General features: G+C 29.1%; 9 protein-coding genes across 9 annotated transcripts; 4 read left to right on the plus strand and 5 right to left on the minus strand.

Moving 5' to 3' along the window:
- Positions 1-5: 5 nt before the first annotated feature.
- On the minus strand, positions 6-1,985 carry T552_03365 (hypothetical protein; the record flags this gene model as incomplete). Its single annotated transcript, XM_018371871.1, has 11 exons — positions 6-197; positions 243-304; positions 360-405; positions 450-671; positions 718-751; positions 797-840; positions 886-1,269; positions 1,317-1,474; positions 1,561-1,601; positions 1,663-1,786; positions 1,838-1,985. The coding sequence occupies 11 exons, from the start codon at positions 1,983-1,985 to the stop codon at positions 6-8; spliced, it is 1,455 nt and encodes a 484-aa protein (XP_018224361.1).
- Positions 1,986-2,095: 110 nt separating this feature from the next.
- On the minus strand, positions 2,096-4,277 carry T552_03366 (hypothetical protein). The gene is made up of 9 exons (XM_018371872.1): positions 4,185-4,277; positions 3,977-4,129; positions 3,807-3,931; positions 3,722-3,760; positions 3,558-3,673; positions 3,458-3,514; positions 3,052-3,404; positions 2,956-3,004; positions 2,096-2,912 (listed from the first exon to the last, which is right to left on the minus strand). The coding sequence occupies exons 1-9, from the start codon at positions 4,232-4,234 to the stop codon at positions 2,142-2,144; spliced, it is 1,713 nt and encodes a 570-aa protein (XP_018224362.1). The 5' UTR covers positions 4,235-4,277; the 3' UTR covers positions 2,096-2,141.
- A 479-nt stretch (positions 4,278-4,756) lies between these two features.
- Positions 4,757-6,951, minus strand: T552_03367 (hypothetical protein). The gene is made up of 9 exons (XM_018371873.1): positions 6,240-6,951; positions 6,027-6,194; positions 5,708-5,963; positions 5,577-5,661; positions 5,458-5,533; positions 5,204-5,413; positions 4,999-5,163; positions 4,881-4,956; positions 4,757-4,830 (listed from the first exon to the last, which is right to left on the minus strand). The coding sequence occupies exons 1-9, from the start codon at positions 6,903-6,905 to the stop codon at positions 4,802-4,804; spliced, it is 1,731 nt and encodes a 576-aa protein (XP_018224363.1). The 5' UTR covers positions 6,906-6,951; the 3' UTR covers positions 4,757-4,801.
- A 637-nt stretch (positions 6,952-7,588) lies between these two features.
- T552_03368 (hypothetical protein) lies at positions 7,589-9,897 on the plus strand (the record flags this gene model as incomplete). Its single annotated transcript, XM_018371874.1, has 14 exons — positions 7,589-7,614; positions 7,650-7,818; positions 7,860-7,958; positions 8,006-8,025; positions 8,067-8,103; positions 8,145-8,210; positions 8,254-8,296; positions 8,345-8,633; positions 8,678-9,224; positions 9,268-9,396; positions 9,439-9,513; positions 9,559-9,660; positions 9,706-9,746; positions 9,789-9,897. 14 exons carry the CDS (start codon positions 7,589-7,591, stop codon positions 9,895-9,897), a joined length of 1,752 nt encoding a protein of 583 aa, XP_018224364.1.
- A 2,535-nt stretch (positions 9,898-12,432) lies between these two features.
- On the plus strand, positions 12,433-13,716 carry T552_03369 (hypothetical protein). Its single transcript, XM_018371875.1, has 5 exons — positions 12,433-12,478; positions 12,548-12,580; positions 12,632-12,852; positions 12,897-13,208; positions 13,263-13,716. Exons 2-5 carry the CDS (start codon positions 12,549-12,551, stop codon positions 13,673-13,675), a joined length of 978 nt encoding a protein of 325 aa, XP_018224365.1. The 5' UTR covers positions 12,433-12,478; position 12,548; the 3' UTR covers positions 13,676-13,716.
- A 489-nt stretch (positions 13,717-14,205) lies between these two features.
- On the minus strand, positions 14,206-16,216 carry T552_03370 (hypothetical protein). The gene is made up of 5 exons (XM_018371876.1): positions 16,151-16,216; positions 15,949-16,108; positions 15,871-15,905; positions 15,635-15,824; positions 14,206-15,593 (listed from the first exon to the last, which is right to left on the minus strand). Exons 1-5 carry the CDS (start codon positions 16,168-16,170, stop codon positions 14,250-14,252), a joined length of 1,749 nt encoding a protein of 582 aa, XP_018224366.1. The 5' UTR covers positions 16,171-16,216; the 3' UTR covers positions 14,206-14,249.
- Positions 16,217-16,497: 281 nt separating this feature from the next.
- T552_03371 (hypothetical protein) lies at positions 16,498-18,914 on the plus strand. Its single transcript, XM_018371877.1, has 11 exons — positions 16,498-16,690; positions 16,735-16,881; positions 16,928-17,288; positions 17,332-17,421; positions 17,467-17,570; positions 17,613-17,844; positions 17,887-17,954; positions 18,002-18,177; positions 18,223-18,303; positions 18,347-18,610; positions 18,650-18,914. Exons 1-11 carry the CDS (start codon positions 16,543-16,545, stop codon positions 18,866-18,868), a joined length of 1,890 nt encoding a protein of 629 aa, XP_018224367.1. The 5' UTR covers positions 16,498-16,542; the 3' UTR covers positions 18,869-18,914.
- A 754-nt stretch (positions 18,915-19,668) lies between these two features.
- Positions 19,669-21,185, plus strand: T552_03372 (hypothetical protein). The gene is made up of 3 exons (XM_018371878.1): positions 19,669-20,674; positions 20,714-20,781; positions 20,830-21,185. The coding sequence occupies exons 1-3, from the start codon at positions 19,715-19,717 to the stop codon at positions 21,137-21,139; spliced, it is 1,338 nt and encodes a 445-aa protein (XP_018224368.1). The 5' UTR covers positions 19,669-19,714; the 3' UTR covers positions 21,140-21,185.
- A 50-nt stretch (positions 21,186-21,235) lies between these two features.
- On the minus strand, positions 21,236-21,695 carry T552_03373 (hypothetical protein). The gene has a single exon (XM_018371879.1). The coding sequence runs from the start codon at positions 21,657-21,659 to the stop codon at positions 21,297-21,299; it is 363 nt and encodes a 120-aa protein (XP_018224369.1). The 5' UTR covers positions 21,660-21,695; the 3' UTR covers positions 21,236-21,296.
- Between the last annotated feature and the right edge of the window lie 156 nt (positions 21,696-21,851).

Raw genomic sequence — 21,851 nt, forward strand, 5'->3', positions numbered from 1 at the left:
CATATTTAATCATTTTTCTGCTTGTATTTATCGCATATTTTTTCAATATCTACGATTTCTTTTACAGCATCTTTACTTAGTACGGTTGGATTTTCTTTGCCTACTCGTATACTGTCTTCAATCCTAACTCCAAGTCCTCTAAAATGTTTTGGAAATCTGGGCAAATCTGGTATGTATAAGCCAGGTTCTATAGCAATCTTGGAGGGTTAGATAGTATTCTTTAAAATGGTATGAAAAATAACCGTTTGATTATTTTTTAAAAGTCTTCTTCCAGGTAGTTTTGAGCAATCATGTATATCTAGTCCTAAATTAATTAATAGTAGTTATATCTGTATCTATACATATAATAAATTAGATACCTATATGATGGCCTATGTAATGAGGATACAATATATTATATAGATCCTTGTATTAGTCAGTTATACAATAAATATATTAAAGTGGTATACTGAATATGAAATATTAAAACCTAATTGTTTTAATTCTGTTTTCAATAATTCAACACTATGTTGGTGTATCATATCTAAGGATAAGGCATGTCTTTCTGAACATAACTGGATACAGGCTTTTTGTACATTTAATACTGCCTGATAAAGATCTCTTTGTTGTGGCGAAAAAACTCCATTAACTGGCCATGTTCGAGTGATATCTGTCACATAATTTCCGTATTCCTATAAGGATGATTTAAAAACAGTCTTAATACTCAATAATACTTACACCACCTGCATCTACAAGGACAAGATCACCATTACTTGGCTGTATTAGTTAACTGGTTTGTTCTATGACTTAGGTTTACCGTAATTGCATGTTATTCATTGTATAATGAATAATTAATGCATTCTAAATGGCATCAACATATTTAACATATATCTTTTGTCAATTTACTGTGCCGCCTGCAATTACAGGAACATAAGCTTCATCACAATCCCTCTTTTTGAATTCATATGATAATTTGGCCCATAACAAACCCTCTGTTTCTGATGGGGTTTGCATGGTAGAGTTAAAGGCAGCAGCAGAACGAGATGCCGCTTGTTCCATAAGATTTAGTTCAGCTTCACTTTTGATTTCTCGTAATTGATGAATCCATGGAGTTATTGGTAAAATTGGATGGGATAAAAGACATTTACAAAGACTGTCTAATATATCAGATGCTTTTGATTTAGGATGGATTGATGAGATATTTGCATTAAATGGGATGTCTGCATAGATCTGTCTTATTCGACGAATAGATTTGCCTAAGATATCTTGTGCTTCTTGAAGATCATATACCTGAACAATATAAACTACTTTTTTACAGGAAAAAAGGATGATTTGACTTCGTCAATATGAAAAATATCCTTTGCTTCTTCAATGCCAGTACGTGGACCTTCCCAACGTTCTTCTTCTGGATCTTTATTGCGTAAAAAAAGATATGATTTAAATCCATCAGAACTATTATCTCTTTCTACAATAGATAAGTCGAAAAAATGGATATCTCAATATAATACCCATTGCAAATATAGAATAAGGCTCATTTACTCCTTCTAGCCTTAATAAAATCTCAAAAATGGTTTGATATACCTGTTAAATAGAAAAAATTGGGATATTGATGAAAAACATAGCTATAATCATTAGAAAATACTAATAATGTATTAAACTGTCAGATCTCTGGTTTTTTCCTACAATGTGGATGCAGTTTTATACATTATTTGTGCACCTATCAATATAGTAAGACTATGAGCAGGTAAAGCAGCAGCAAGTTGAGAGCGACGAGCAGCATATTCGGCTACAGTAATACCAGGAGTTACTTAAAAAATCAGTTTAAACTGATATATATATATATTAAATTTTGACCAACATTCAGCAGGCTTAACAAGATGCGGATGAGTTGTATAAATAGGCTGTCCATACAAGGAAAACCACTTGTTTGTAGAGAAACATCGTTTTGCATATGAAATAAAGTATAAAACATGCCGGGTTCTGCAATTAATAATATTCACTATCATACTTGAGATAATCTTGATAACGATAATACCATAGATCCAGTTTGTACAGATAAGATAATATATATAAGTTTTTATAAATAATATATAGAAGACATAATTATAGATAGATCCAGTATATATATGAAATTACATGGCTGATCAAGTCACTTAAAGAGCTTATGTTCGATGTTGAATAAAAAGAACTTTGAAAAATCTATTAGCATGAAGTTTGAAAGGAAATAAACGATGACGTAGTGTTTGTTTAGGCTGTCTTGTTGATGTTTGATTGATATTTTCTTGTGGATTAGAGACAGACGCTTCATAAGTAGGAAGAGACTGACTAATAGGTGTAGCAATGATAGAAACATGATGATTTGCAACATAATAAGATGGAACTTGAGAAAGATTATTGACAAAAGTATTTTCCTCTTGTTGAGATGTTTGTTGAATATCAGATTGAGTAATTGTATTTAAAGAATGACCATTAATTTCTGGAGAAAATGGTCTAGAAAGATCATGATGAACTTCAGATTCATGTAACGATGCCTGATTAGTTGAATCACTAGGTGGAATTATACCTGATGTGTTAGAAGGTGTTAAATATTGACTTGAATGATTATTGGCTTGATTATGATCATTTTCTTGATCCTGAGTAGTATTTTGCAATTCTTCAACATATGGCTGTCTTTCAGAATCATTAGACGAAGATCCTGTAGGATTTGCATAATGAGAATATGTTGAATTGTTTGTAATATGTAATGGTGTTGTTGTTTCATGAGAAATAGATTGATTTCTATGTATAGAAGAAACTCCATCCCAAATACGATCATAAATATGCTTATCATAGCTTGGAAGTTGAAGTTCTAGTGTAGATAGATATACATAATAATCATTATTAATAAGCAAGGCGGGTGGTATAAGAATAATGATAGGTAAAGAAACACGAAGCTATAAAAATAAGTAATTGTTTCATTAATTGTCAATATAATACCTCAGAAATATGACCATCTGGATTAATAAGGGTAACTATAATTTTCAATCTAAAAATATATATAAAATAATATACAAGAATCAAAAAAAGACTTACTTATGTCTCACTTTAATATGTTTAACATCACAATTTTGAATACATGATGATAATGAACTTGGTATAGCTATATCTTTTTGCAATTTCCATTCGTCATTGTTTTTTGGTACATTTTTAATCTTACAAACTGAAATCTGACGAGTAATTTCATATTTTGATGGCATACCATGATATCCAGATGTAATTTTTAAAGTAATATATTCCCTTAAAGAACATGTAATCTTTAAGATCCTAAGGTTTTTTATCAAAGGTACAAACCGCATATCAATAGGAATTATACTGCCTACTTCACAGGCTTTTGTAGGAATATTAATGTTATATTCAATTTTGTTTAGCCATGTATCTTCAACATACTAATATAAGTTAAATAAATATATTCATTCCATTTCCTTTCTTTATAATATACCATTGCATGAATAGAATCTAGTGAAAAAGGCGGTAAAGTACGTATAATATGAACATGCTTCAATTCGTTAGTTGCAAAACATATCATTTATAGATAATACTTTTCTATAAACAATATTTGAAAGAAATACAGGTCTTTCTATTGTGACTTTCATCTTATAGACAAGAAATCCCATAGAATCTCCTTGTTCATAAGGCCCAACTGACTCTGGAATATCTATTTATACATCAATCATATGGTCTATAAAAAAAAATACACAAAAACCCCCAGGAATATGAATTTCAAAGGGAAATTCATGATTCCCTAGATCATATATAAGCTAAATCCTTCTAAATATTAATAAAAATACCTTTTCCAATAGTTTTTGTCCCATTAATCGGGAAAAGAGAAATTTCCTTCTCAAAAACAAGAGATTTTTGCTTCTGATTACGTTCTACCGGCATTCTTGCTGATGACATCACCATTTCTGTCCATCTAATCCCTTTAAATACCCAAAAAATTTCATCATAAAGATTATACTTGACTTTATTCACTCCATAAAAACGAAATATAATAGATTTAACAGAAATAGAGTCATTTATAGATAATACAACGCTGCCATTCACTGTAACACCTTCTGCCTCTGTATTATTCCCACGTAATATAATAATATATGGAAGAGGTGTTTGTAGCCTTATATTAACCAATAAATACCCAATAAAAACCACTTTTTATGCATCATAATCACCTTATATCAAATAAAGAGATTGTATTTTGTAATTTTCCAGAGATATTCATCTTTTAATGAGCTTAAACTTAAAAAATCTGTAAAATCTGTGTTTTTTGTTAGTTTTTTCAGGAAAAAAAGACAAATACATATTCTCCCAGTGATAGAACTTAATTCCCGATAAGATATTGCTTATTTCTATGAATATGTAGCCTTTTATCGGATAAAAACCTTTTTTTTTACGCTTTCTAGCCCTTAAATATCATATAAAATTTTAGATGCCATAAGTTATTATATGATGATAATAAATATGTATGATTGCTGTATTTATAGATAAGAGATAGTATATAAAAGTGTTTAAAAGAGTTTTTTGAGTATGATAAGTGATTTGCAAAGAGTGATGTATATTTGTCCAATTATGTTGAAAAAGAAAGATGAAATCAAAGTGAAAGTTTTTTAATATTGTAGATAGAAAGAGTTTTCAATATTATGTTGTTTTTTTTGTCCAGAAAAATGAATTTTTATCCCCAAATTTGAAATTTTTCATAAAAAATAAGTAAAAAATGAAGATACTAATGAATGAAGCATAGTTTTGAAGAAGAAAAAGCATGTATAGATAGAGATTTACATGGTGAATATTATGGTCTATCCCATATTTGAATGAAATCTAAGAAAAATTGAATAAAAATGATAAAATTTGAGAAAAAAGATATTTACCTTTTTTTCCAGAAATAACTATAAAGTTTTGGCAAAATACAAGGCCAGACAGTGATTGATCGCTTATTATTTTAGACTGGATGTATTAGTTGAAGTATTTTAGTAATATTATAGCAACCATGATAGGTGAAAGAATAGATACAGATGCATATGACATTGGTGCATGATATAGAGGTTCAGAAGAGGTATTTAAAGAATCCTTTTGTGTTTTAGTGTCAAGAAAAGGTGTTGTGATAGTTTTATGATTGTTTTTGAGGGGAGAATGTCCATTGGATTGATCAAACTATATATATATATTAAAGAAATAAGGAAAAAATACATACATCCTTAGTTTTATCAAGAGAATCAGCATCAAATTCCCATAATAATAATCTACCGTCTTCTCCAACGCTTCCAAATCTGTAATGGTTTTTATTACATCTCCATGGATCAAATGATACACCAGTCACCCAAGATTGATGGCCTTGACAGCGATAAACAATTTTTCTATCTAGAAATGACCATACAGTAACTAAATCATCTTCTCCTCCTGTCTATAAAAGCCTTAAATTTATCATTTTCTAAATGATAAACTTACCAATATATATTGTCCATTTGGAGACCAAGATACACAAATCAGACCACCATACCAGCTATTATAGGTGTCAATATGCCTAGTATTTGATAAATATTATTAATTTAAAAGAATTGTAATACTTTTCATTCTTATAGTCTATTAGTTTTAGTGTACCATTAGAAAATACAACAGCAATATGACAAGAAACAGGAGAAAAAGCAAGAGCTGAGAATATTAGCCATAAATAATAGAATATTGTTATAATAATTACATGTTGGTGAATGTTTATAAAATTGCCAATAAGAAATTGGGTTATGTCTTTGATTTTCTGTATCAGATAATGATTTAAGTACTTTAAATTCAGATGAATCTGATCTTTCCATGCAATTGTCATCTTGTGCAAAAAAACATTTCTCTTTTTCTTTATTATATATAATTAATGAACCATCATTATGAGCAACTATAAAAAGATTTTCAGTTCTAGGTATCCATTTGATGCAATTGACAGGCGATGAATTGACAATACCCTATTGATTAATTAATTGATTGATTGATTGATTAATTAATTTTATTGAATCTTATAGAATTACTTGTTTATTTAAATGTGTATATTTTGTACTAATTGGATCAAACCAAATAATATCTGATGTTGAAAAGCCAAATACAGTGTCAATTTGATTGATACTCTTTGTAAATTGATTTGCATCATGACATGTAATATGTGCTTTTGAAAAAATAATCTTTGAAATAAATTCTTCCTGGTAATTGCCTTAGAATATAAACTTCTTAGGTTTCATATATACCTTGGCATCAGGAAATATCCCAATCCAATTAAAAACCTTCTCTACATTTGAGAAAATATAAATAATATCTGATGTTTTAGAAGCTACACATTTGATCATGTCATCATGTAAAATAATTCTTGAAATAAATGATGAACTCGTTTTTAATATACTGTTTTTTGGTTTAAGCTTCTTTGAAGGAAGACTTAGACTTTTTAGATTAAGTGGATTATATGATTTCATAGTATTATTATCTTTTGATGTTTCTGAAACATTTCCTGTAAAAGATATTTGATTAGAAGATAAATTTGCTGATAAAAGGCTGTATTCATCCATGTTCTTTGATTCTAGTAATATATCTTTCATTAGATCTGTATCATCTGATGATACAAATGTTTCTATATCATTTATTTGATCCAATGATACTTCATCCTGAATTAATAAATTTTTATCTTCAAATAACTGTTTTATTTTCAATGGACACTTATCCTGCTTAATATCTACTATGCTGATCTCTATTTTATTTGTTATAGGATTTATATCAACTGATAAAGGATCTGTATCAGCATTTTTTAAAGAATATGTAATAGAATGTAAAACAAACTGCTTTCTCAGTTTGTATACACCTTCTACTAATGAAAATTGATGTTCCTGTTCTATTAATGGCTCTGTAACGTCCATTGTCATAGATTTAAAAGATGAAATATAAAATCTTCAGTAATATCTCCAAATTTAATGGTTTTTTTCCAGAAAAAAAAGTAACAATGAAATAGTCCTTTTATTTAAAATCAATATTTAGTATTTTAAAGCCTTAAAAACGCCTTTTCCCCCGTTATTATAGAGTTATTCATATATTTTTAGTTTTAACTAGATCTCAGTCCTATGAGCTCAAAAAAAAACCCGGAAAAAACGTCTATAGGACACTTTTACCCGCCGATTCTTATTATTTATCTATTTTCTCGTCAAAAAATACTCTTTTTACCTATTTCTTCTTACCTTGCTGATTAACCTTTGTCTCTCGAAATCGATCTACATCTAACCTCATTTTTTTTGAAAAAATGTATTTTGGCCAAAAATAACCGGAAAACTCGCCTGTTTTTTGTAGAATACAATTCTAATCATCTGAAAACCTATATATTGCAAAAAGAACGAAAAAAAACGGCTTATTTTTGAGAAAAATAGCTAAAAATATTCTCAATTATGTCTAATATTAGAATTGTCGTCGTAGGAGATAACCATGTAGGAAAATCAAGCTTAATTACGTCTCTCGTAAAGGTTACAAGGCGTTTCGTGCCTTTTTTCCCGCTTTTCTTACGTTTTATAGGAGACAAATGTCTCTTATATCCAGAAGATAAGACCATATATATATGATGGAACCTAATTTGACTTTAAATACGTTATACCGCCTATCAGTGTCCCTGATATATACAGTAATACTAATACGATCATTGTTGATACATCTTCAGACCCAGTGGATCGACCAGTACTTATAAAGGAACTACGTAAAGCAAATGTGATTTGTCTAGTCTATGCAGATAGTTATAGCGAAGAACGTATTTCATTATTTTGGCTGCCATTTTTTAGATCACTTGGTGTTAATGTGATAATTATTCATGTATAAATGTGAGTTAATATATTTAGCTGCCAGTTGTACTTTGTGCTAATAAATGTGATAATCTGGATAAAGAAGGATGCCAGGTTATCGAGGAAGAGATGCTTCCTATTATGAGGGAATTCAAGGTGAATTTATGTATTTTTTTTTTTAAAAGAGATTACTTATATGTTAGGAAGTTGAAAGTTGTATCAGGTTGGTTGGTGAATAATCTATTTGTAAGGTTATAAAAGTAGTAGATCAAGTGGAAAGACCCATAAGAATGTGAATGAGGTTTTTTTATATGTTTTCATATGTTTTTGTTTAATTATAAGGTGTTTTATCTATGTCAACGAGCGGTTACACATCCTATAGCACCACTATTTAATGTAAAAGAACAAGTATGGATAAGATATTTTTGTTTTATATTTATGTTATTATTAGGAGTTGAAACCAGCAGCTATAGTTGCTTTGAAGAGGATATTTTGTAAGTTATAGATAGATAGATATAACAATTGCTAATATTGAAATGTAGTTTTATCTGATAAAGATCATGATGGTATATTGAATGATGAAGAGCTGGATTCTTTACAAAGAAGATGTTTTGAAAAGCCAATGACACAATCAGATTTCCATGATATTAAGTTTTCTGTTTCAAAACTGTCTTCTGAAGCAATAAGAAATAATGGTTTAACAGAAACAGGATTTTTGGTGTTGAATAAGCTTTTTTCAGTGAAGGGAAGACACGAGACTACCTGGCAAATTTTAAGATCTTTTAAATATACAGATAGTTTAAGTCTGAAAGATGATTTTCTTAATCCTAAGTATAAGAATTCTGATTATTATTATTGATTAATAAAAAAAAAAGAGTCGAAGTTAGATCTGATCAAAGTGTAGAGCTTAGTCCTTTAGGATATCGTTTTTTGGTTGATTATTTTTCATTAATGGACAAAGATAATGATGGTGCTTTAAATTCAGATGAATTGAACGCTTTATTTGTATCTACACCTGGACTTCCAGAGCTATGGGTTCTTTCATCGTTCCCAGATTCTACTGTTAGAAATGAGATGGGATATGTTACATATAATGGATGGCTTGCTCAATGGAGTATGACGACCCTTTTAAGTTATCCAACAACTCTTGCATATCTTGCATATCTAGGTTTTGAATCGCCAGGAAAAGAAGGAACAATTGATGCATTGCATTTAACAAAACCTCGAAAAAGAGGAAAGAAGCTTGTTAAAGTGAATAGAAATGTTTTTTTGTGTTATGTTGTTGGAAAAAGAAAATCAGGGAAAAGCTGCCTGTTAGACTCATTTATAAATACTCCTTATAATCCGAAATATACTCCTACAAAAGGTCATAGAATAGTTGTGAACAGTGTTGAAATTCAAAGTATTCAACGATATCTTGTGGTAAGAAAGATGAATCATGCAAATAAAAACTAAAACATATAAGCTTGAAGAACTAACAGATGATGAAAGCAGCGTTTTAAGTAATCCAAAAAAATTAGATTCATGTGATGTATTATGCTTAACTTATGATTCATCAGATCCTGAGAGCTTTGGCTATTTGTTAAAATTAAATGTTTGACTCTTATATGTTATTAATATTGATTAACTTTAAAAGGAAAAATATCCAGAAATAAATTCGATTCCATGCATCTATGTAGCTACAAAAGCAGATCTTGATCGCCAACAGCAGGTTTAATATTTTAATTATTGGTTTTTATTTTTAAAATAAGAATAGAGATGTGATATTCAGCCAGATCAGTATACTCAAGCTCAATGTCTTCGATCTCCAATTCATGTTAGCATACCATGGATGTCAACATCTGATTTATTTGTACAGGTATAACTCTATTATAAATCTAAAGAAATGAATTCATCAATACAGTTAGTTGAAGCAGCACAAGCTCCATATTCTGCTACACCCAGGTTTGTATAAATAAAAAGTATTTCTATAATTGAAAAAACTAGGAAAAAAACAGAAGGCGAAACCTCAAATATAGCCTTTTTACTAGCGACTACTGTGTTCGGAACTCTTGTTCTTTCTATTGGAGTACATTTGTTTTTTAGAAAGCCCTGATGTTTAAATTATATAAGAATAATGTGATTAGTTGTAGATATTTATGTATAATTGGCATAAATAAACTAATATCTAAAAAAATGTCAAATTACAAAAAAATAAACTGAATAAAATAAACATTCAATGTCTTTAAATTAAATACCATAATATTCGAATAGCAAAAGATATTCTATTTTAAGTTTCAACTTATGTTTAGAAGTTGGCAATAAATAATTATGTTGATATAGTTTATTTTCATATTTTGACATAATTTGATCCTTAAAAATATGTAATTATACATAAAATTACTTAAAAGAACTTGCTGATAAAGAAAAGATGATCTGAAAGTCTAAAATGAACAAAATGATAAATGAATCGTCTGAATTGCATAGGCAATCGAATAAAATCAAATGATTCAACTAGAATAGGTTTCAAAATACAATTATCTATATATATACCCTGTCTTTTAACCACTTTGTAAGAAAATATTTTGAAGTTTCGAAAAAAATAGACTTTTTCTAATAGTTAAAGAAAACATGCTCGTTTCATCTTTTTTTTTTATACTAGTGTATTCTTATAGATAATTATATCTATACTCTGACCCTTGATTCCAAATAATATTGAAATATCTAGAATAAATATTAATGAATCTAGTCAACGTTTGAATCATGATTTCCTATATTTTTGGTTTTATTATTTTCTGACCCTTGGTTTTTTAAATTAAGATATTCCTTATTGTCTTCAACGGTAAAAAATTAAGAGAATTTTTTAATAAAATTAAACTAATCGCATTCTTTGTCTTGATAACCATAAAGACTAGCAACATATCTGATACTATCTATCGTCTAAACATTTTTAATAGACAAAGATATATTAGATAATCCAAATTTTTATTTTTTATTGTTTGATAGTAAAAATATATCATAATTTTCTAATTAAAATCCCAAATATCCTTTTTGCAAGAAATAAGTGATAATTACTTATTTTTATAGTAATTTCTTTTTAAACAAGATGTTATAATATTAGTCTCGATGCAACGATAAATCAAAACCATCAATTTACGTTCTATTAATTCTTGTTTTCTTTTTTCGACATAATATCATAATGCAATTGACAATCCCTAATATAGTTAAATACAAAATTCCCTTGAAAATATAGATCCAATACAACTTTTTCAAAGTATTGTTTTTTAAGTTTTGGTATAGAAAGAAATAAAAGTAGAATGTAACTATGTATTAAGTGACATTTCTACAAATATACTTCCTAAACTTTATATATCATAATTTTCAAATAATTTTTATCGAGTCTCGATATTTTTCTTATTATACAGACATGCAATAAAAAATAACTTTGCATAATTTTTCAGAGGAAATAATGTTGAAATATCACCGAAATTCCTATATGAATACTCATATTTTTTAAAGATATTAGGCACCTATTTCCCGAATTTTGTTTGTATAGCTAAAATTATAAAATCTAGCCAAAATCTCGTCTTCTACCCCATATTCATAGCCTTCTATCGCATAAAAACAGTCGTTTCTTCGACTTTTATATAAAAAAAAACCAATATTTATAGGATATATAACTCAAAAATCCAAATAAACCCTTTTAAAGTCCAAAAAAAAATATACTTAATAAATGCATAATTTCATATACAATTCTAATATATATCATCCTATTTTCCTCTGTTTTCCCTTCTTTTTCCTCTTTTTTTACTTTTCTGTCAAAAATACTCCATTTTTAACCGTTCAAAAACAAATAAACTAGTAAAATACTCATATAAATCATTGGAACAAAGATTTCATCGGGTTTTCTACTGATTTCCCTCGTTTTTCTCGCTTTTTTGTCCAGAATTTCTCTCAAAAAATTTTGGTCGTCGTCAGATCCAACGCTCGACGATCAGACTTATAACTACATTTATATATTATAGATTTTCCATGTAAAAAAAAATACATAAAACACCTTTTTTATTTAAAATACCTATTAATATCCATTATTTAATTACTATTATCTCCTTTGTTTTTAATAATTGCCTTTTTATTCTCTTCAATTTCAAAAAAAGCTTGCAAGTTGACGTTTTTCATATTTAATCCCCTCATGACCAAAATATCCCCAAAAAAACACTCATTACTACATCTAATACTCAAAAATATTCTGTTAAAATCTTATTTTTCTCTTTATCTTGTATATATTTTCTCAATTCTTGTCAGATCATGTAAAAAGGCCGATATTTCATTCTCAACCAAAAAAACATCAATTCTTCTCAAAATTTAACTAAAAAAACACTATTTTAAATCATATTCTTTCCAAATTTTCATAGAATTTTATATCTTTCATAACTTAATCATCTTCAATACAACTTTTTTCTTTTACTTAAAAAATACAAAACTAAACACAAAATATCAATCCATAGATTTTCCTACAAACATTTCATAGGAAATATTGGATGTTCTTGAAACTTTATATTTTCAGGATTTTCTGAGCAATTTTTACCTAATTTACCTGAGATCGACGTCAGAAAAATTCAAGATTATCAAGTACTTTCTAGAGGCACCTAAAAGTGGTCAATTTCACAGGAAACAAGTATTTTAGATTAAAAAAAGTAAGTTAAGTTGTATTTAAGGATTTTTTTCCTTTTTTTTGCGTTGAAAAAGGACTAATTTTGACTTAGTATGGTGTATATTAATGATATTAAATATGCATGGTCAGTAGCAGGAGAAAAGAGGAGAAAACTAGGTATTAATAGTATATATAGCTCTAGTTGTATCAGAGGACATCGATCGTCTTTGTGCGATCATGAAAATCGGCAGCTTTTTGAGATCAAACGTAAGGGAAGACCGGTATCTCAATGTGTACAGATGCCGACAGAGCGCACGAAAAAAGGGTCTAAAACGAGATGTATATGTCATCATGAATTAGGGGAATCATTTGTTTCATTAGATGTTGAAAAAATGGCACTTAAAATGTCAAAAAAAAGTGAAATTTTTCAAGATAAAAAATACATGATTAATAAGGATTAGATAGGAAAAAGATATCACCAATGATGAAGAATGAGAGGGGATTTTGTGATATTGAAAAAGATCAAGGGATCAGGAATTCAGTGCAAATTTATTCGTTTCCAACGGATTATAATACATTAAACAATTCTCTGCAATGGATTCATCTGCCTGAAGTGCCCAAAACACCAAGTAATATAGATATAAAAGCTCAGGAAGCAAGATTTGAGCCGAATGGTTTATATGATTCAGATTCAGTATTTTGTTCTCAAAATTTGGGTTCTGAATTGAAGCCTACTGAAATGATTCATGAATATCCTCAATATATGTGTAATTGTTTTTATCCCCTTGTTATTGAAGAAATTAATTTTAATTTTATTTTTGTTCTAGATCAAATGAATTTTTATCAAACATGTGATAAATCTGCGTATACACATTTTGATAGTGTACCCATTTATCCGTATATGAGATCAGACATAGGTATAGATTCTCGGGTCTTTACATCTGAATTTGTTGGATGTGATCAGTATTTGAAAATGCAAAATAATGATAACACTAAAATTCCTGAACTACTTACAGATCCTCAAATAATGATATCAAATGATTATCGGAATTTTAATTCTGAAATTTTGGATATATCTTACCCATATTTATTATCTAAAGTTGGGTTTGACTATTTATTTGATTCTACATGCGAATCTTCAAATTGTCATATTAATACTAATAATATTCCTCAAAATGTATTACAAACTATGTCAATGGATAGAAAATTATTATTGGGCTTATATACCAACCCTAAATGAAAGTTTTTGAGTAAGATGCCCGATTTAAATATATGTATTAACAAGGTTTTTTTCTAAAAATATATTCTAATATGTTATTAGATACCAATGATTTTTTTAAAATAAATACTGTTTATAGGCCTGAAAATATCCAGAATTTTTCTAATGATATCTGATTTTCTATTCTAAAAAGAGGAAGCTAAATACATAAAAATAATGATTTCTTCTATTTTTAAATTTTTTGTTATATTAAAAGATGCAACTAGATAATTAATATTATTTATTCTAGGGATACTATTATATTTATAAGCAATAAAAATCCTATATATTTATTTTGTAAATAAAAACCTGAAATATCTTATTTATATGAATTTTTGAACATAGACATGTATATATGTTAGAACTATTTATGATATAATCTCATTAGAGTTCAATTTATAATTTAATTTGAATAATATGTTAATTGTGTAGAATTATTCTATAATGTGTATCATATTAGAAATAGTTTGCCATTAATTTTTTATAAGCTATATCTTTTTGCATTGTTAATTGCTCTGATTTGTTTAAAACATCTTAAGCATTATAGTTCTTAAGTCTAGCCTAATGAAAGAGGACTTCTTGGGGAATTGCGACTGTTAAGAAGTAAATCTTTTCTAATTCTACGATTTTCTTGAGATTTTATACTATCTTTCTCAAGTTTTATTGATGAAGGTGAACTGCGAGGTGTCTCTCCATATTCTAAAGCTCCTGTTCGTTCTCTTGTTCGAGAATTATGACTATCATCTCTCAAAAATAAGGATATTCTTTCATCAGTAACAGAAAGTAAAGATGTTTGTTCAGATGTTTGCAATGCCGTCAATCTAATGATATATTCAAGAAGTGACAATGTTTCTAAATTGGTATTGGAGCCTTTTTGTAGCTCTAAAATTTCATCTGTAGTTTCAACATTAATGTCTAATGCTTTCAATGCTGCTGAAAATTCATCTACTTGCTTTTCTGACTTTAAAACCTTATTTCCATCATTCGTAATTTCTTTAGATGCTTTCTGATTATCAGAAGATGACATATTCTTTAAATATCCCTTATCATTATTGCAATTGTCTCCATTATTTACATTTTCATATATATTATCACAATTATCATTATCACTTGAGCTTTCACTGACATCACTTGTATTACTGCTTGTATTATCTTGACTTTCCTCTTCATCATCCATATCATCATTCCAAATTTCAAATGCAATCCATTCTATATTTTCTGGATCATTAATTTTATCATAAAATGATTCTTCATCAACATTTTCTTGAGTTTCAGAATCTTCTGTATCATCATCCCTAATTGATTCTAATAATTTTCTTGGAGGTGAGAGTGCATGGTTGAGTTTTAGAACAAGAACAGGTGTTTTTGCTTCTTCAATATTAAGAAGTCTTCCTGATGCACTAAAAAAAAGCCTTGAAATCAAATGAATCGGTATATTCCTTCTAGAACCATGTATGTGCCCATTCTTGCTTTTTTTCATACTTTTTTTCTCTATTTCCTCATGATATCTTCCATCATTTAAGTCTTCAATCACTTGTAATTCATATGCATATTCATTTACCCTCTTACGAGCCAGATCTCCCTTTGATTCCATTGAATCATTTAAATCTACCCTAATAATTGATACTAAACATTTAGCATGCTCCTCTTTCCATGTTATATCACTTGTTGAGATCATATGTGCTATTCTAGCACTTCCTGAGAATATTGTATAAAGTTTCAATACAAAAACAGGTCCAACCTGTTGAAACTTAAGTGTCGGCGTCTTACAAAATAATGAATCTGCTGATATAAGGAATGATGATGCCTGTAACAGTCGAGATGGTGAAACTGTATTTGGCAATGATGATGATATATTTGCTCCTGATGTTGTCAACGCAAGAGATATAAGAGGAACCGCCTAAATCTCATCAAACTACATCATTTTACCCTCATACCTACATCCTCAATCCTTGATAAAAGGTTTTTCATATCTGCCATAATAACTCCCATATTATTCTTATTAATATGTTTTGAGATTTCTTGCTCATCTGCCGCATCACTCACACGTTTTGCAAATGCATTTATATCTCTACGAAGTGAGTTCGTTAGATGAACCGTACTCCCAAGACTTGTATTTCCTCTAGCTGATCTATTATCCCATTATATATGGTCTTCTTCACCAAAAAAAAAAATACATAATCTCTATCAAATCAATCGCCGGCGTAACAATCTTTCATACGATCAATACAAATCTATAGGCATCATATATCTACCCGTATCTTTTGTTCAAGCTGCTTTTTTAATGAATCTAACATCTGACGCTGGGACTGAGATGGCATGTCCTTAATGTACCTAGAAACCTGGCGAAGCGCAATACCACCTGCAATACTTACTCCGCTACGTATTGCAAAGGTTGCCGCTGCAATAGAGACTCTATTAAGGTCAATCTAAGTCTCATCTTTGTTTATATTAAACTTTGCCAAAAAATCATCCATTTTTAAGCCTTTTTCGCCCGGAAAAAAAACAATATCTACTAAAAATATTAGCCCGGTTCATTCTGCGTATTTATTTACCTGTTTTTCTTAAGTTTAACCTGTCATTTTATTTTTTTTTTCCAACCTTATTTATTTTGACGTTGGAATATCGATCAGCCTAGTCCCACGCACCACACCAAAATTTTCCTTATCTCTTAGCTGGCCTCAATTACCTATAAAAAGGGCTTTAAAGGCGCTAAAACAGGTCCAAAATATGATAAATAGAATATTCTTTACTGATATATTTAGATCCTTTTTTCCGGGCTTTTTTTTGACGAAAAATAGAGTTTTTTATTGAGAAATAAATAATATAGATTTAAAGAGATATTAAGCATGAATTCAGAGGCAAATAACAGTGATAAAGAAGGTACTTGGGAGGATAAGATAGATCTTGAAGAAATTCCGCGAAAAATTGGACAATTACGGATGTCTGCAGAGGCAGAAGAATTCCGACCTAGAAACATGTATTATGGGCCACAGGGTCATGAAAATGGGGAAATAAGAGTTTTTTTATCTTTTTTTTAGATTGTACTATGAATTGCGATGCGAACAATATGCCATATGGGCACTTTATGGGCTATAACCAGAGATATGATGATCGAAAATATGAGCCATGTAATAGGGATTATTCAAGGCAAGGAATGAATATTCGTGGCATTGAGAAGGGGATGAGTATAGGAATTCTTTTTTTTATGTATTTTTTTTTTGAAATTTGAAGCCACACCAGAATCCAAAGGGTCAGCAACAAGTGGACAGCGTACATCTGCTAAGGTAATAAGGGTAGATGATGCACCTAAAGTATCTGGATTAGACGGATCGGTTGTTGGAAGGAATGGTAATAGGGTAAATAAAGTGGATAAAAGGGTACCGTCAATGGATATGGAAAATTTATCATTAGCAGCATCAAAACAAGAAAAGAATCATGTTTCAGTGACGGGAGATGAAGAACGTAAAGATCTTGATATTGCTAGTCAATTTCAGGAAGAAATAGATGAAGAGGTTTTACAAGATATATATGGAAAAGAACATGTAAATGTAGTTTTTATTGGGCATGTTGATGCAGGAAAATCTACACTTGGGTAGTTATTTAAATATGATTATTTATTGGTTTAAGAGGTTTAGAGGGAATATTCTTTATATGACAGGAATGGTAGACAAAAGAACCATGGAAAAATATGAAAAAGATGCAAAAGAAGCAGGCCGAGAAAGTTGGTATGAAGATAGAAAAGGATATTAAGTATATTTTTAATGAAAAAGGTATTTATCGTGGGCATTGGATTCTACAAAAGAAGAGCGATCTAAGGGAAAGACAGTTGAATTGGGTAGAGCGTATTTTGAAACAGAAAAACGTCGTTATACAAGTAATATATGAATAATTGCATGGTATGTATTAATGATTCAAGTTCTTGATGCACCTGGTCATAAATCCTATGTACCGAATATGATAGAAGGTACTGCTCAAGCAGAGGTGGCAGTACTTGTTATTTCTGCACGAAAGGGAGAATATGAAACAGGATTTGAAAAAGGTGGACAAACAAGAGAACATGCTATGCTTTCAAAAACACAAGGGGTCTCAAAACTTATTGTAGCAATTAATAAAATGGATGATCCTACAGTAGAATGGTCAAAAGAAAGGTTAAATGATTATTGATTAATATTTATCTAAAATATTTTAAGATATGATGAATGTACAAATGGGATTACAACGTTTTTGAGAAAGGAAGTGGGATATAATCCCAAGACAGGTATCATATGTTTTTTTTGGGGGGTTTAATGGGTTTAAGATATATAGATTTTGTATTTATGCCAATATCTGCATTTACTGGTATAAATATTAAAGAGCGTATTGATAAAAAAATATGCCCATGGTATAATGGACCATCTCTTCTTGAATATTTAGACGAAATGGATACATTTGAACGGAAACTGAATACTCCATTAATCATTCCTATTCAAGCGAAATATAAGGTCTTTATATTATATAAATATTTATCATATCTTAATTTTTATTAGGATATGGGCTTGGTTATTGAAGGAAAAATTGAAAGTGGTTATGTTAAAAAAGGATCTAATGTTATTCTTATGCCAAACAAGGTATATATTTGTCATATCAAGACAATTCTCAATAATATTTTAGACTGTTGTTGAAGTTGTAGGATTATATAATGAATTAGAAGAAATACGAGTAGGTCGTTGTGGTGAACAAATAAAGCTTCGAATAAAGGGAGTAGAAGAAGAAGATGTTATGACGGGTCATATTTTATCATCATTAGAAAGTCCTGTTAGTACGGCTAAAATATTTGAAGCACAGATAGCTATTTTGGAAGTTAAAAGCTTACTTACTGCTGGTTATTCATGTATTATTCATATTCATTCAGCAGTTCAAGAGGTTACTTTTTTGGTAAGTATACTTTTTATAATATAAGCTGACATATTATAGAAATTGCTTTATAAACTTGATAAGCTTACAAATCGGCGAAGTAAAAAGCCTCCTGCATTTGCAACAAAAGGCATGAAAATTGTAGCTTTGTTAGAAGTAGCTTCTCCTCTGTGTCTTGAAACATTTGATAAATATAAACAACTTGGTCGATTTATTCTTCGTAATGAAGGTCTTACTGTGGCAATTGGAAAAGTAACAAAACTTATCTCCGAGGAGTAGAAATGAATTAATGTAAATATGATATTTCATTAAAAATATTTGATATTATTTGATATTTTGATATAATTTATTTTGCATTTTTAGACATATTACAAGATTGAGATCATGTAATACTTATAATATTGTTAGATAATATCTTTATAGTCTTTAAGCTTGTAATTTTTGATTCTAGCAATATATAGATAAGATTATTTACATTTTTTAAAAAATTAATATTAATTCTTTTGAAAAATACCATATTATAACATATATTAAAAATATAATACAAGATCAAGAAATGTCTTTGCATATTCTGGATATTAGAAATCTTGTTAAGAATTCTTAAAAAGTTTATATTTTCATAAACTAATATTAACAAAACTCTTGTCTGCTAAGTATTTAAAATAAAATATTATTTCTATTTAAAAATCTAATTAATATTACTTCTTATTATTTGATTATAAGTGATTGAGAGTTTAATAGAAGGTTTTTTTATCAAAAAATATGTTCTATTAAAAATTAGTAATAATATCCTTAAAAAAATAAGAATATATTCTTTTATATAAAAGTAGAATACATGTTAAATAGAAAAAATATCATATCATGAATATTTTATGCTATTCAGACATGTATAAATTAATATTTTTTTCCTTAACCTTGCCGATATGTAATGTATACAAAATGATAAAAAATACAAAAGAAAGCTAAAATTTAAAGATAACTTTAATCTTTCTATTGCATGATAATCAGAAATACCTTGGTTACTTATTGTACTATTTTTTATCCAAAATTCCTTAAATATTTAAGAATGGTTTTTACGCATAAGTATTCCAGCATAAGAGTTAGTGATAAAAAAATATTTTAAAAATGAAATATCATAAAGACAACCAATCTAAAGACGAATCCAAACTTTCTGTTCCCAAGACGAAAACCCCTAATAATGATACATTATCTTTTCTACAAATGATTTTTCCTCAACAAGATATAAACGTTTTGAAACATATTCAGGAAGAATATGGAAATGGTTTAGAGAAAGTGATAAATGAAAATCTGGATATGATGGATGATGATAAGAATCAAAAGTCCTTGAATGATTTGCTTTCTGAAAATTTGTCTGAAATTCCAAAGACAAAATGTAAAAAACGTAAAAATATACAAAACATTTCGTTAAATGAATGGTATAAATGTAATGAACCTCGGGAATCAATGGTAGATATTAATGTGGAATCTGGTTTAAAATGGAATGATATTATTCCGAATATCGAATGGCTCGTTGACATTTTTAATATCCCTAGGAAACAAGCTGCATCGATTTATCACCAATCTTCGGTTTCTCTATCAAAATCTGTATATACTTTATTATCAAGTGATTACATCATAAAAAGAATCAACGAATCGCTCGCCATGCTACAAAATGATTATAAAAACAACCTAAAAGAATTGAAAAAACAATTCCCATTTCTAGAAGAACATATGTATAGCAGAATATTACTTTCAGTGGAAAATAATCTTCCAAAAGCAATAAGTGTAATAAAAACGATTCAACGAAGTCCTGTATATATCAAAAACCAAGATCAAACTTATCATTCTAACACATCCTCTCCAAAACGTCACAATCACAATCACATTAATGACAATGATAAATCGAAACTTAATCCTTCTTCCGATGATATGATACATACCAACTACACTCTTGAGGAGTGTAAAGCCAATTTATCAATATTCATTTTTAACAGAAATCATGCATTTAAAGAAGCCGCAAAAGCCTATCAAAAAGCAAAAACACATGGATACTACAGAGATATGGTTACACATTATTCCGAAAAGGTACCTTCCCATTTTCTCTTTCATAAAATTCATTTCTAGGCTCAAGAATATAATTCCAAAGTTAAATTATGGAGCACCAGAGCTAAAATGTGTATGATACAGAATAGGTAATATTATCCTTGAAACAAATGATTATCCTAATTTTTTTTTTCAAGTTTTCCTAGTTATCTAATCGATCTTCATGGGTTAACTGTTGCCGAAGCCACTCCTTTAGTTAAAAAAGCTGTTGCACAATGGTGGTGCCACGAACAAAAACTTCAAACCAATATACCCACTCCATTAGAAATTATAACCGGCGCTGGTCTTCATAGCAAGAATAAACAGCCTAAAATTAAACCATTTATACTTCAACTTTTAAATAAAGAAGGTTGGTTAATTAAAGAAAAACCCGGAAAAATTATAGTACAAGGTTTTCGCACAAACGAATCTCATACCAAGTCCAAACAACTCACTCTTCGTTCCTAATTCGCAAAATATATTCCAAAAAAAACGATAAATAGATAAACTTGAATATATTTTCTTTTTTTTTTTAATCCGACTTGAACATTATTCCATCCTTCCCTTTCATCCTTCCTTTCATCCTCCCTTTCATCCCCCCTCTCAAAATACATCCTTTACCATTCTATCCTTGTCTTACATGCTTCTTCTTCCATCTTTCATACCATTCCTCAATCTCTCGCACCTCCCCTACCCTACATTTCTCATATAACATTAAAATCTTCCTTGATACCTCTTCTACCGATCCATCCTCAACTATTACATTAAATTCATCCTCCATAACTTGCAAAATAACCCCTTCCACCTCCTCCACCGAAATTAACCCCGTATTCTCCACTAATTCACATAGAACTCCACATAACCAATCTCGTTTTTCTCCACTATCCGTTCCACCCCAACACGATGAAACCGCCATAGAAAGAACTTGCCATTCATAAAGACATAATGAAACCCCTAATTCAAAATATCCTTTCCACTCTTCTAACATTCTTTCTAACCCTTATTTCTACCTTTAAATTTTTTTCTCAACATCTTTATTTCTAAATATTCTAACCCTCATAAATCCTCATAAATCTTCATAAACCCTTATAAATCTTCATAAATCCTTATAAATCCTTACAAACCCTTTAATTTTCTCTAGTAATACATTCAGCCCTCTCCATTCTCCCCATTCTCATAC

Source organism: Pneumocystis carinii, assembly GCF_001477545.1.
Source record: "Pneumocystis carinii B80 chromosome Unknown supercont1.16, whole genome shotgun sequence".
In the NCBI taxonomy this organism is placed as follows: Eukaryota; Fungi; Ascomycota; class Pneumocystomycetes; order Pneumocystales; family Pneumocystaceae; genus Pneumocystis; species Pneumocystis carinii.